At 40.8% G+C, this 13,031-nt stretch overlaps 1 protein-coding gene across 5 annotated transcripts in view; it reads left to right on the top strand.

Moving 5' to 3' along the window:
• The window catches only part of septin9a (septin 9a), a 68,637-nt gene that overhangs the window by 26,265 nt on the left and 29,341 nt on the right, over window positions 1–13,031 (top strand). For 4 of the 5 annotated variants that reach the window (XM_086058149.1, XM_086058185.1, XM_086058158.1 and 1 more), the window contains one exon: window positions 9,358–10,119. In XM_086058149.1, coding sequence (XP_085914275.1) covers window positions 9,358–10,119 — 762 coding nt within the window. Of the gene's footprint in view, window positions 1–8,651; window positions 8,885–9,357; window positions 10,120–13,031 lie in introns of those variants that run through there. The other variant, XM_086058175.1, reaches the window with a different exon arrangement.

Below are 13,031 nucleotides of genomic sequence, written 5' to 3'. Positions count from 1 at the left end.
CATTAATATCGATTTTTAGTTTTAGTTGCTTTGTCATACCACGGCTGATTCACAGTTCCGAGGTTCAGGATTCGAATTTTGGTTCAGGCCTTCCTGTGTTTTCATTTTCTCTCAACACAAAAGGAGGTGTAGCGTTGACATCAAATAATGATAAAGTCCGCCGAATGACGGCTCAGTCTTTTAAAAATGTCAGCCCGGCTGTTCGAATCCCGCTCACTCCTCGTCATGTGCCTTGTGTCTTATGGGCAAGAATACTTCACACACTTTGACCACACACTTTGCCTCCAGTGCCACTCACACTGGTGTATGGTAGGTGCGAATATTTGGTGGAGGTCGGAGGGGCTGTAGGTGCTCACTGGCAGGCATGCTGCATTTGTAGTTTACCGCCACCAGAATGTATGAGTGCATGACTAACGTATTCCTCGTGAAGTGTTTTTGAATGTCCAGAAAAGCGCTATATGAATCTGATTCATTATTATGCATCCTGCCTGCCCGACTGTAGGTGAGAGAAGAGAGTCAAAGATAATATGAACAATAGTTATCGGTATTGGTTATCTTAGATATCTACATTCTATATTCAAAACACACTTACTGCAGTCATGTTTTTTTGTTGATGTTTACCTTTGAGGTCAGCTTGGAAGTTGTCGCAGCTGTTTGGAAGCCTCCATTTGTGCAGGTGGCGTTCATGGCTGTGCTTTTTCCATGGATTTGCTGTCACGAGTCGTGACACTGAGAACAATGGGAGCTCCGAATTCACAGCCCTCAAAGGTTGCTCAATTTTAATTGACGCAAGACTCAAGCAGTCCTTCCAAAAATGTGTTACAACGTTCAGCTTAAAATGTTTGAATACAAAAATATTGGGTCACATATATATTCTTTAAACTAAGATTTTGGACATCCCTGATGTAAGGGGAACACCTGGCCTGCAACCACTCCCTTGTCAGGGCTCGTCTTCCTTTTCATCACTCGGCCCCTTGCCCACACATTCACCCTCCCGCTTCTCTTCACCCCCTCCTCTCTCAGCAGCATGTCCATCCTCAGGCCCTTTACCCTCCTGTGGCTCTTACTGGTGGGGGACGCAACAAGTTGACTTGTACTGCACCACTGACGCCCCCCAGCCTGCCCGTGTGTGTGTGTGTGTGTGTGTGTGTGTGTGTGTGTGTGTGTGTGTGTGTGTGTGTGTGTGTGTGTGTGTGTGTGTGTGTGTGTGTGTGTGTGTGTGTGTGTGTGTGTGTGTGTGTGTGTGTGTGTGTGTGTGTGTGTGTGTGTCTCCTTCATGGCACACACAGCCATTTGGAAACGCATCCACACTTGTCCGGGGCAGCTTCTCTGTCAACGGTAGTTTGCTCGCGGTATGCACGCTAGAACTCCCGCTTGCTCGTTAGGCCTTTAAAGGAGCAGACAGATAAACGGCGTTGTGGAGAAAACAACCAGGAGGAATTGGGGGGGATTTAGATCATGCTTTTAGTCTCGTGTGTGACACATAATGGGCCACTGTTCTTGTCAGTGAAGTGTGTACTTCCCCTGGATGGGCTTTTGCGTGCTGATGCATTCATTTTGGTATGGTAGTGGAAGGTCTAAGTCAAATACAATTCAGTATTCACAAATCTGTATGATCATTTGGCCATATTTGAGAATTTCCTCTTTCTGATTAAAGTCAGCAAAGCATCTCAAGGACCCTCTTTTGCTTGCATTTTGCCCAGTTTTGGACATTTTAAGATTAATAGCAGAGATGGGGACAAGGCTATCCTGCATCCCACAAAAAAAAAGAGAGAGAGAGCTGCTGAGCCTCCCGTTTAGCCGATTAATATAATTTTGTTCCATGATGAGCTCAAAGGGACACACGTTCTTTTGAAAAACAGGATCTTTGCGTGCAGTGTAAACATATCACTGATAACCCAGCTCGCGGACATCTGGCTTCTATTGATTTCTTTTGTCGCTGCAGCTGCCACTTATCTCTTTTCTCTCAGTTGACCTCTTTCCTCCATGCTTTGGGGAGACTCGCTGGCTCAGGCAGAGGAAATTCCACTGGAGCTGGATTTCTCTTGTGGGTGAGGAGGATACAACACAAGTGTTCAGTGTCAGAGGAGGTTGAATATAAAGGCTCGATTTCAAGCAGCCGCTGAAAATACTGTTTTGATTGAGCATGGTATGGGCACCACTTTGAAAATATGGGCACCCTTTATAACAGTGGTGGGCGAGCCTGTGCATTTGGTACCTGGCTCTTCAGTGGGGACTTACCCGACTTGATCCATCCCTTAATAACACCACTATCACATTGCAGTACATAATAATAATAATAAAAGAGTATAATTGCAGCTCGTACATCATCTGGAGCATTTCAGGAACAATATTTTTCTAATTACATAACAAAAATGTAAAACATTGAAATAAAAGAGCATGAGTATGGTGTAAACTCACCATAGATGCCGATTATCAAAGTGAGTGCAGTGCTCACATTACAGATCATTTTGCTAGTAAAACTCATTTTGACCAACCAATCAGAGAATGGAAAAATGCTGACTTTATTGTGGGCTAGCGAGCTGGCGCAGTGAGGCAAATTTGAAATATGATTGGCTAAAAAAAAACATTCTATTGCTAGTAATTAGGCCTACTGTTGGACACTACTGGAACCCTAAGAGAAAAGACTATTGGGAATAAATAAATACAACTCAAGGAACAAATATTAGACTTTCAGTTGTATTTATAGGTCAGTGCTTGTGATTCTATTTAGGCTGGCATAGATTTTAAGATTTATAAACGGTTCATAAAGAAATTACTAATGCCATTACAAGCCATTTAAAAACCATTAATGCACAATTGCACAGTGCTTGTGATACATGAGTAAATGTTGGCTAATTTGGCAAGTTTAAGTCACTGCCACACTTTTTGGTTATTTATCATGACAAAGAGGAAGTCTATTCAATAATAAATAATTATAAATGAAAAGGAGATGAAAGGAGAATGAAAAGTTCAACTTGGCTAGTGACATCTCATGCATGTATGTACTAGGGATGGGCAACTGTTGGCCCGCAGACCGCATGCGCACGCACACAATTATTATTTTTTTTGTGGTGTGCAGGGAAATTAAAAATATGTTTCCACCTCTACATTGGACCCCCTAATACTCCCTGCTTGGCACCTGCAAATTCAATTATTGATTATTTTTTTTCAGTAATTAAAAAAAATATTTTACAAGGGGGAGGATTCCCGAAACAAAAACAAAAAAAATGGATTGATAATTTTTTCCTTTCACAAATTCATTTCAATGGATGTCAATTATATACAGATGTTCTCACCCTCCATTGTATAGTTTTAAGTTGCAATATCACCGTTCACCACTAGATGGCAGACATGACTTAATTGTACTTGCACCCGGTTAATACTGCCTTGAACAAGGGCTACAACGTGAGTCGGCCTAATCATTTGCCAATTCAGAATGACATACTGGACAAACATAGTACCTAAATAGTATTTCAGATTTTGAGTGAGTTGAGTTTTACATTTTAATAAAATGCACAAAATGAGTGTTTGAACTTAATCTTCTTGGTTTGGTTATGTGCCATCTTTGAATGGTAATTTATTTCTTATGCAACAGAGTCCTTTGCACTGGGTGGGGGGAATCATATATATGCCTCAAACCAATTGGTTTTGAATAGTGGATCTTTTATACATGCATTAACAAATGTTTTATGAATTTTTATTTTTATTTTGCACAAACACATGTATTTTGCCCTTATTTAAAATGTCATTTTTGTAATACATCTGGTTAGGAAGTGTGTGGCCCTATGCGGCCCCTAAGTAGCACTGATGAAAAAATGTGGCCCCCTTCATTATTTAAGTTGCCCATCCTTGGTCTATACTGTATAGAAAACTAATATTAAGCTTCATGGATGGGGGAAATAATAGTGTTGATGTAATCAAACTGCCATCAGAAAACGGAAGAGTGAACTGAACATGCTGTTGTGCAGGTATGAGAGAAGTCTTTGTTCGTTGTTCATATGCAGGGAAGCTTGGGCAGTTTCCTTGTTTTGTAAGCATAATAGTGAACATTTCAACAGGGGTCAAATTTATTTAAACGTGCTGCAGTGAGCTAAAGACAAAAGGGAAATATTCGATGAGGCATAGATGGAAGAAATTGGCATCAGAAGGATGTTCTCCACTATTGATTTTCAAAATTGTCTTGTGGCGAAACCACAAGGGAGGAGGAGGATGTATTTCCCCGAAAGTGATGATTGTGTTCATCTGGCATCTAGGTCCTTATCAGGGTTATAAGGTTGCGTTACACGCACCAGCTAAGACACATTTCCTGTCCATGACGCCAATCGTAAGGGTGGCGCTGGGAGGCACTAGAGTAGTTCATTTTTGGACATACATACAAAACATAACATCAATTTGGGGATATGGGAAGAAGCTAGCTTAATGCTAACATATTCGAATTGATAATTGGACTCCCTCTATAATTACTCACAAGTACCATATATCATCTATGAAAAACGACTAATACTGCTTACTTAGATAGTAGTTGTGAACTGTATTATACTGTACCCCGGTGGCCAAGTTGCACACACCGAAGGAGTCGCAATAGATTTATCATGATTCACAAACGGTTGAATTCTTCAACATTCTTTGAGATGAAATGAGAGAAGATGAAATGAGAGAAGATGAAATAGCGTTTTCATTCATTTCAATGGGGAAATATGATTTGAGATACAAGTGTTTTGAGTGACCGAACAAATTAACCTCATATCTCAAGGCGCCACTGTATTAGCATATAATGTGTCCCTAATTTGTAGGAATTTAGATGTTTCTGGGGTTGGTGAAAGATTCTGGTTGGTAACCCGGTGGGTAGTAGGTGATGTCTGGTCGGTGCTGGATTTCACTTTCCTTGCTTTTCTTTGATCCTTCCTCGGTTCTCCTGACAACCTCACGACTCTAGCTGGATTCTGAAGTATTCGGTTTAGGTGAATGGTATGGGATTTTTAATAGGTTTCAGGTGAATTAATGAGTACACACTCACACGCACGCACATATGCACACACACACACATGCACATTCTCACGCACAAACAAACAAAAAGAAAAAGAGAAAAAAGAAAAAGAAAAAGAAAAAAAAGCATATCATGTGCAAACTAAAAATACATCCTCTTTTGTTGGTCTGTTTTTGCCGAATAACCACAAGGAGTGTTTCCTTCTCCGACACAACATCATGTGATGTGGCTTTTCTGAAGTCATTCTCTCTAATGCGTTCACGCTTGTCTGTGAAGACGCCCCTATTTGGTGCAGTCCATGTCTACATTGATGTGCCTTAAGACCAGCGAAGCATGTACACAATGTACACAAGTTAAGCAGGTATGAGCATAGGAACAAGTAGCGGGTCTCTTTTGTTCATGTACACTTGAAGACATAGCCCGCCTCACCCTAATCCGTGCGTGCATGATGCAAAGCAGCGTGTAACCTTGCTCTCCAGCTGTGTTTAAACACGCGCACGCACACATACGGCTGACAACTGTCTCCACTGCGTCTACAAGGCATTCCGCGTGTTAGGTTTCAGTCATCACACAGTAAACTCACCACAGTTAGCACAGCAGCAGGCAAACATGTTATTATAACACAGTCATGGTCAAACAGTCTGTGCAATAGGCTGTTGTTGTTTACACTGGACAAAACATTCATATAGAAAAGGCTATACAACATAAAGCATACATCAAAACCCATTGGAACAAAGTATGTTGGTGAAAGTATGTGTTGCTCCACACTATTGATGCTAACCATTTGATGATATTTCCCGATAAGGCAATTTTGTTCATATGTGTGTGAGGGTCAATCGCCTGGCGTGCAAATGTGAGTCACTGAGCATATTTTTCTCCCACCATTATCCAGTTCAGTCCAGTAGTTGAATAACCTCATATACTGTAACTGTAAATGTGGCTGTGTTCATAATTAACCGGTCACATTGAAACTCATGCTAAATGGGAGATTGATGCTTTGACACTTGACCTTTCTCCTTCTTTCTATATAATTAACATTTGTACATGACATCCCTTATTTCAAATAGGAAGTCTCCTAATCAGCTAAGCAAGAATGTAACAACCCATAAAAATGACATCACATCATGTGACGAACAAAGAACTGGTTGTGAGGAATGGATTAAACAATAAGAGCTGCAGCGCCCGCAGGAACTTGTTTTTTTCTGGTATTCTATCTACAAAAGTCACTTGAGGACTGTTAGTTACCATATTACCTCGGGTTCTGACATGCATGTCGACTGATCCGGTGTAGGAAAAAAGTCAGCTTTGGATCAGGATACAGTGAAGGAACAATGATGGCTTGTTTTTTTTGTTAAACAGTAGAATCTCCAAAGTTGGACGCCCCATCGGTGATATAAATTGGAATTCAACCAACAATTTCTAGAAAGACATGCCTCAATCTTGCCTCAATCATCCCAGTAAATACAATAAATAACTTAACGTGTCTTTTGCCCTTTCTTTGGTTTTCCTTTGGTGATGCCGCTGCAAAAGGTACCAGTCATGGCAAGAGAAAAAATGTAATGATATTCATCTTTTACTTCATTTAAATTTCACTGTTTGTCTTATTACATGAAATTTTAAATGTTCCCTCAACAATGCTTTTGAATGGGAAAGTGCTATACAGATTTAGCCGAATGTTAATTTCCATATTGTTGCTGTCGGGCTGAATCCTTGCCTCTCTAAAATCACTTTTCAGGAAGTCAAACATCTTGCTTGAGTTACCAAACATCATTGCATCATTCAAGTTTGTTTTTGACCTTATATAGTTACAATATACTGTTAAGCACTAACATCACCAACCCAAAATCAGGTTCAATCACTAATTTGTTGCTAAAAAATAATCTAAAATTGATGACTCATTGATTATAATGGTACAGACAAGTTGCTGCCAGCAGCTGTGCACATCAACCTCAACCAACCTACTCGGCCAGACAAGTCTTAAATACTTCACAAAAGCAAACAGGTGTCGTTACATCATGCACAAGCTGTATTTTTGTAAGGTGCAAGAGCCACGATGCAATGAATACAACACATGAGCTGACTCAGCAGTGTACCGGTCGGAAATGAATCTGTACACAACTTAACCTTGTGGTTGACTGCTTCCTTCTGTGAAGCACTATAGCTATCAATTAAAAAAAGAAAGGCTCACTGAAATGCACTGTATACATGCTTTTTACACTCGTTGTCTAAACATCCACCATTTCAAATCTTGAGGTGACGTAATGTCACATGTCTCCCACAGAGAGAGGTTTTTTTTTTACACTTCTCGGGACAGTTCAAGTGCTTAAGAGTGAATTTAAATATGTTAATAACGTGTAAATAAAATTGCATTGATTTGAGAAAAAAAAATTACATTGACCCTATTTGGAAATACAACAATATGTAGTCCCAAACTAAATCAGTGATGCGGAAGTCCAGCATAACAAAATGTTGTGTGAGGTTCCATGCTAAATCTGCTTTGACATCAAGTTTACCAAGAATTTTAGGGCACAGATAACGCTGCTGATTCAAACACACAGCATTAGTTCACATTGCACCGAGTGAATACTCTGAGCCAGCTGCTTCTCTGCTGACTCACTCGCTTACTACCATCAGCCACAGAAGCGCTGTGAAAACAGAAAGCATTCCAGGAAGAACATCTTCTCCCATGCTGGTGCCTAGTCTATAAGAGGGCCAGATGCCTGCGTAGGCTGGGTATTTATTTAAGACAGAGACTTATTGCTGGGTATGTAGCAACTGTGGTTTGGGCCGGAGAAGAGGCGAGCCAGGTGTCACCCTCACTGATGTGAAGCAAACGGTGGCTACAGAGAGCATTCTTTAAACCAAGTGGATTTGTTGTTGTGCTTTGCAGAAAATAGTGACACTTGCCACAGCTATATTAATTTCACAGTAGGTTTGTTATTGTGGCTTCAGCAGTTTCCAGTGATGTAGAAACACACTGCATTATGGCAATTTGTTTGAGCAATTATCTAGACAATTCTGTGCACTAGTAAAATGACTATAGGGTGTAATCATTAAGTCACTGTGCAAATACATTATAGAGAACATATAGGAAGGCATTGTGGAAATATTAATCGTCTTAAAATTAAGTTATCAAGCTAAGTTTAAGTTATGCCAACTTGAATTTTGCCCTGCAATTGGCTGGCAACCAGTTCAGGGTGTACCCCGCCTACTGCCCGAAGCCAGCTGGGATAGGCTCCAGCAACCCCCGCGACCCTTGTGAGGACAAGCGGTACAGAAAATGGATGGATGGAACTTGAATTTTGTTTCCAGCCAACCAACAATGAATTTTGTGTTAAACTTGCGTTTATGTATTAAATCAAGTGTTATTAACAGATCGACCGAATTAGTTTGAGTGTACTGTAAGCAGTTTCATACAGTAGTAAAAAAAAAAAATCGCTAGTAAGACAGTAGTGCGCACTAGTTGTTGCAAGGGCTATTTGAACGGTGTGAGACCACCATACATTATTAATTTTAGTTCCATGATCAGTGTGTGTACAATTATTACAAATACGTAAACAAAGCGAATACGAGTTACTTTTACGAAAGTTTGAATGCCATATCTTTATTCAGATGAACAATTGCAATCACGCAAGGTGATGTCTGCGCATGCGCCAAATGGTTAACAGGTGTTCTTGATGTCCGCCCGGTTGCCCACCTCGAGTGAAGATATCGACGTAAATTCTCCCTGTAAAATTTTACGCCTTCATTTTATTTATGAGCAAGAGTTCGAACCGGCAGATTGACATCTACATTTGTTTCTTCTTTTTTTTGTCGAGTGTGAGCGAGTGTTTCAGGGAGTGCTCAAGTTTACCAGCGCAATGCTATCGAGCTATATGAAACGTGTCAAATCAGGTGATCTTAGCGGATATGTTAACTTATGCAAAATATTGTGTACGTTGGTTGAAACACACTAAAGCATGCGTTGCTATATGTGGAGGTGCTTATAGAGTGTAAATGTAAATTTTTCAGGCACGCTTAAAATGTTTACAGCATCTTGTTCCTCTCGTTTGTGGTTGTGATGGTTTATAGTTGCAGAAGTAGCTTGTTCTTATGGATAGAATGTAAAAAAATAATATAAAAATAAAAAGGAATGCGTGCTTATTCAAAAAAAAAAATGACACCACAAACTGAATGATTATCCCCCCTCTCTGTTGGAAGGCCTAAATACAAGTGTTTCCGGCCCTTCCTAACTTGTCATTTTTAGGTCATGTTTGGTTTGCTTTGTTTAGCTTTTTTTGCATATTTCTGGTAGGATGGGTTCAGGCTGAATAAAGCCAATGTTAGTCTTTTGTTTCTTGCCTAACCAGAAATATTTTGTTTTCCAGCTCTGAAACGGTCATTTGAAGTGGAGGACACAGATTCATCCGCGCACCCCTCGCCTCTGTCCCGTCGGACCACCAACCCCCTCCGCTCGTCGGTCTCCTCGACGTCCAGCCAGAGGAGTTATGACCTGAGCTCCCGCAACTCAGACTACTACTCCGCCAAATCGTCTCTCTCTGACTCTTCCAATCCACGATCCCCAAAAACCGGCATGAGGCGAATTGAGTTATCAGGGGGTCGTAACCCCGACGCTGCTTCTTCTCGCCGTACGGAAATCTCCATTGAGGTCTCCTCTAAGCAGATTGATAACTCGCCAAGTGCAGGCATCACTCGATTTGGCCTCAAGCGACCTGAGGTGAGCCTGGGCAGTCGGAGCACCCCGCCTGACGGCTCCCCCAATCCCATCTCCAGCTCAGCAAGCAGGCGGGCAGAACTTAGCATGGCACGGCCGAACGAGCCACCCGCACCTCCCAGGAGGATGGACGCCCAGCTCTCATCCATGCCCATCTCGCGGATCCCTGAGCCGCCTCAGAGAAGAGCGGAGCATCCGACATCCACAATCAGCCCGCTGGAGGTAGCCCGGAGGCCTGAGATTCCGAGCTTCAGACAACCAGATGGTTTGGTGCCAGGCGCAGCAATGGAGAACAACAACAACCACCACCTACCACCTCCTGCACCCAGTGCACCTTTGCCCTGCCTGGCTGACAGCAGGGTGGACTGGGTGCCGCCCAGTGTCACAGAGACTCCCATGGCTCGACCAACAGACCGTGAGTAAATGAAAACCAATTTTTATATTCCCCGATACATGAGAACCTCTGAAGTCTAACATTGAGATGAATTCTATTTGGGATCATTTGTTTCAACATCAAAACTGGTAAATATATTTGAACTGTTATTAACTGTATAGACAATATTTTAACATTGGTGTCTGGCAGAATCCTAACATCTACAAAACCATGACTTTTCAGGTCACCAGATAAATCACTCTTAACACACCACAGGATAATCGATGAAATCATCTTTTATCTGGCCATTTATTGCACTGATTGCAAGGGAGGGAAAAATGCTCAATCTTGGGCTGATCGTTATGTGTGTACCGGTGCACCTCTTAAGAAGTTTCCGTTTAGTGCTCCTTGTCAAACAGTTCATACGGACAAGCTGAAATGCCAAAATCTAGAAACAGAATATCCAGATCAAAGTCCTTAGAACACCAAAAGTTGGTCAGTATTGACTGAGAGTCCCATCAAGCCAACAAACTGGTTTAGTGGGAACAGTTGGACCATTGATTGGAGATTCCATTCATTTATTCCTCATTTAACTAAGTAATGTAGTGTCACACTTTTGTTTTGTATTGGTGGTGGATTTTTGTGATTTGATGTGCCGATTAAGAAAGGAGGGCCGTGAGCTCAAATGTAGGTCACAGGGGTGATGATGACAATTGCAGGTCTTGTTCCACAACAGCAAATAATTAAGAAAATAAATATTCAAGCCAAAGATCACTGCACTTTTAGAATGAGTGATGATTGAAAATAAGGATTTGTGGGTACAGTATATCTTTGTTAATTTGCATGAATTGAAGTGATTGCAGTTCTTTTACTTTTTCTTTGTTCTTCTCTTATAGGATTGACCTGTAAACCTGCATAGCAGTTAATTCTAGTTTTATTCTGTAAGAGAAATTCTCAATCTGTGGTACTAATATCACTCGTGGCATGTGGGCTCCTTCTAGTGGTATGTGGCAGAATCTCTGAATCAAATGTTTAAACTGTGAATGTTAGTGTCTTTCAGTTTGTTTTAATGTAATCCAGTCAGCCCATTTAAGTACAATTAAATTGTATTTAACTTTTAAGTGTGATACATTTGTATTTATTTTAAATCAATAGTTTGCGGTAACTAGTTTTCCCTTTTGCGTGCAGCACAGTGCTAATATTCATGTTGTGCATAATGGCACAGTGATATTACATTGAAATTTTTATTTTTTGATGAACACTTGTAACCTATGCCAGGCTACCGTATTTTAATGTTGCTGGAGAGCATGTTTGAGATGGTACTTGGGGTCAAAAGTTTGAGTACCACAAGTCTACAATCCACATCCTTAATAGCTATTGTGGTGGCCATTTCACCTGCCTTTTAGCACCACCATCTGGACAAAGTGTGTTGGTTCATGCTGGTATCTTAGGTTGCCGGCAGGTATTCACCTACCACCCTCACACCTCATTCCTCTTAATGAATTGTATTGTAATACGTGCATTGTTGGGTTAAACAAAAATCAGCATACTCCCCATTACTGTATTAGTACATGTTTGTTGTTGCCATTAAGTGGGTTAGAAGAGATTTTACTCCTGTTTATGCCGTTTCAATTGAGTTTCTCCATTTGACTGACTCGTCTTTGTGCAGCTGTCTGGAGACAGCTGTAGCTCACTTGTTGTGTTTCAAGCAGGCACAAGCAGCCAGGAGGTGATACATTCCAAATCTGGAAGCCATAAAGCAGTCTTAACGCCTCCAGTTGACACTCTTAGGCAGTGTTTCTGACCGTCTATTAAGCGCATAGAAAAACAGAGATGGCCTGGCCAATAAATAGGCACGTTTAAATATGTGGAACATCATGTCTGCGTGGGTGAGATCAGAGATAAAATATATGATAGATTCCAGCTCGTATTGCTTCCTGCTTGGTTGTGCATGTGCATGGAAAGAAAGCAGTTAGTCATTGAAGGGAATAGGAAAATAAACTTGGCCTGTGCGAGTAGAAAACCAAGTCAAACCTCCAGACCAGTCACTTTGTCGTAAAATAACCTTCACACCCACAATGTTGACTGCGTTTTCTTCAAGTACACATGACTCACTTTAGTTACTCTTGCATTGATGAAGCAAGGTCCACAATGTTTGCTATTTTGAGTTTGACTATTGTGCAAGTTGGAATTGCTTTGAAAAGAAAGGCTTTAGTGCATACACCTTTTAAACTGTGGCCTATTGGCCAATGCATTCACTGGTCTCCTCATTCGGTGCTCCTGAACAATATCATTTGATAAAAAGTCTCTAATAGATCATTGCATAGAAACACGATAATAAAGGTTTGTGCGCCTCTCTGACGGAGCGCGAGCGATTGATTCTCACTGAGATAATGTACATTTCATTCATATTGTGAAGTTTTAAATGGACCATGTTCAAATTGTATGTTTTGTATAATCGTCGAGATTTCAGTGAAATACAAGACGCTGTAATGGCCAGCGCTGCTTGGTCTTTTGTGGTAAATCATTAGCAGCTGCATGCGTATTTCCCTTCTACATTGCTTCAAGAGCAAGTGATCTAATTTACTGATTTTTATTAAAAAAAAAATTCATATTGGTCCACTTGTTTGTTTGCACCTTGTTTTATGTGGTTCTGATTTGTCTTATAAGATTCTATTTAGAACTAAACAGGATGTGGATATAAAGTTTACACACCCCTTTTCAAATGCAAGAGGTTTGTGATAAAAAAGAAAGAAAAAAAAGACCAAAATAAATCATTTAAAAGCACAATAGTTTGGGAAAATTAAGTAAAAATAAACTAAGATAATGTGCTATGATTTGGCTGTCTTGCCAGTACATCCCAGACATTTTTGGAGCTCCTTGAGTGTTGCTGTCAGCCTCCCTAACTGCTGCCTTCTAGTCTTTTCATTGATCGTGAAGGGACATCCAGTTTT

The sequence above is a fragment of the Leptonotus elevatus genome, chromosome 1, assembly GCF_054856555.1.
Source record: "Leptonotus elevatus isolate MCC_2025b chromosome 1, RoL_Lele_1.0, whole genome shotgun sequence".
NCBI classification, from domain to species: Eukaryota; Metazoa; Chordata; class Actinopteri; order Syngnathiformes; family Syngnathidae; genus Leptonotus; species Leptonotus elevatus.
Note: the sequence above shows the minus strand (reverse complement) of the source record. Positions and strands in the feature narration are given on the sequence as shown.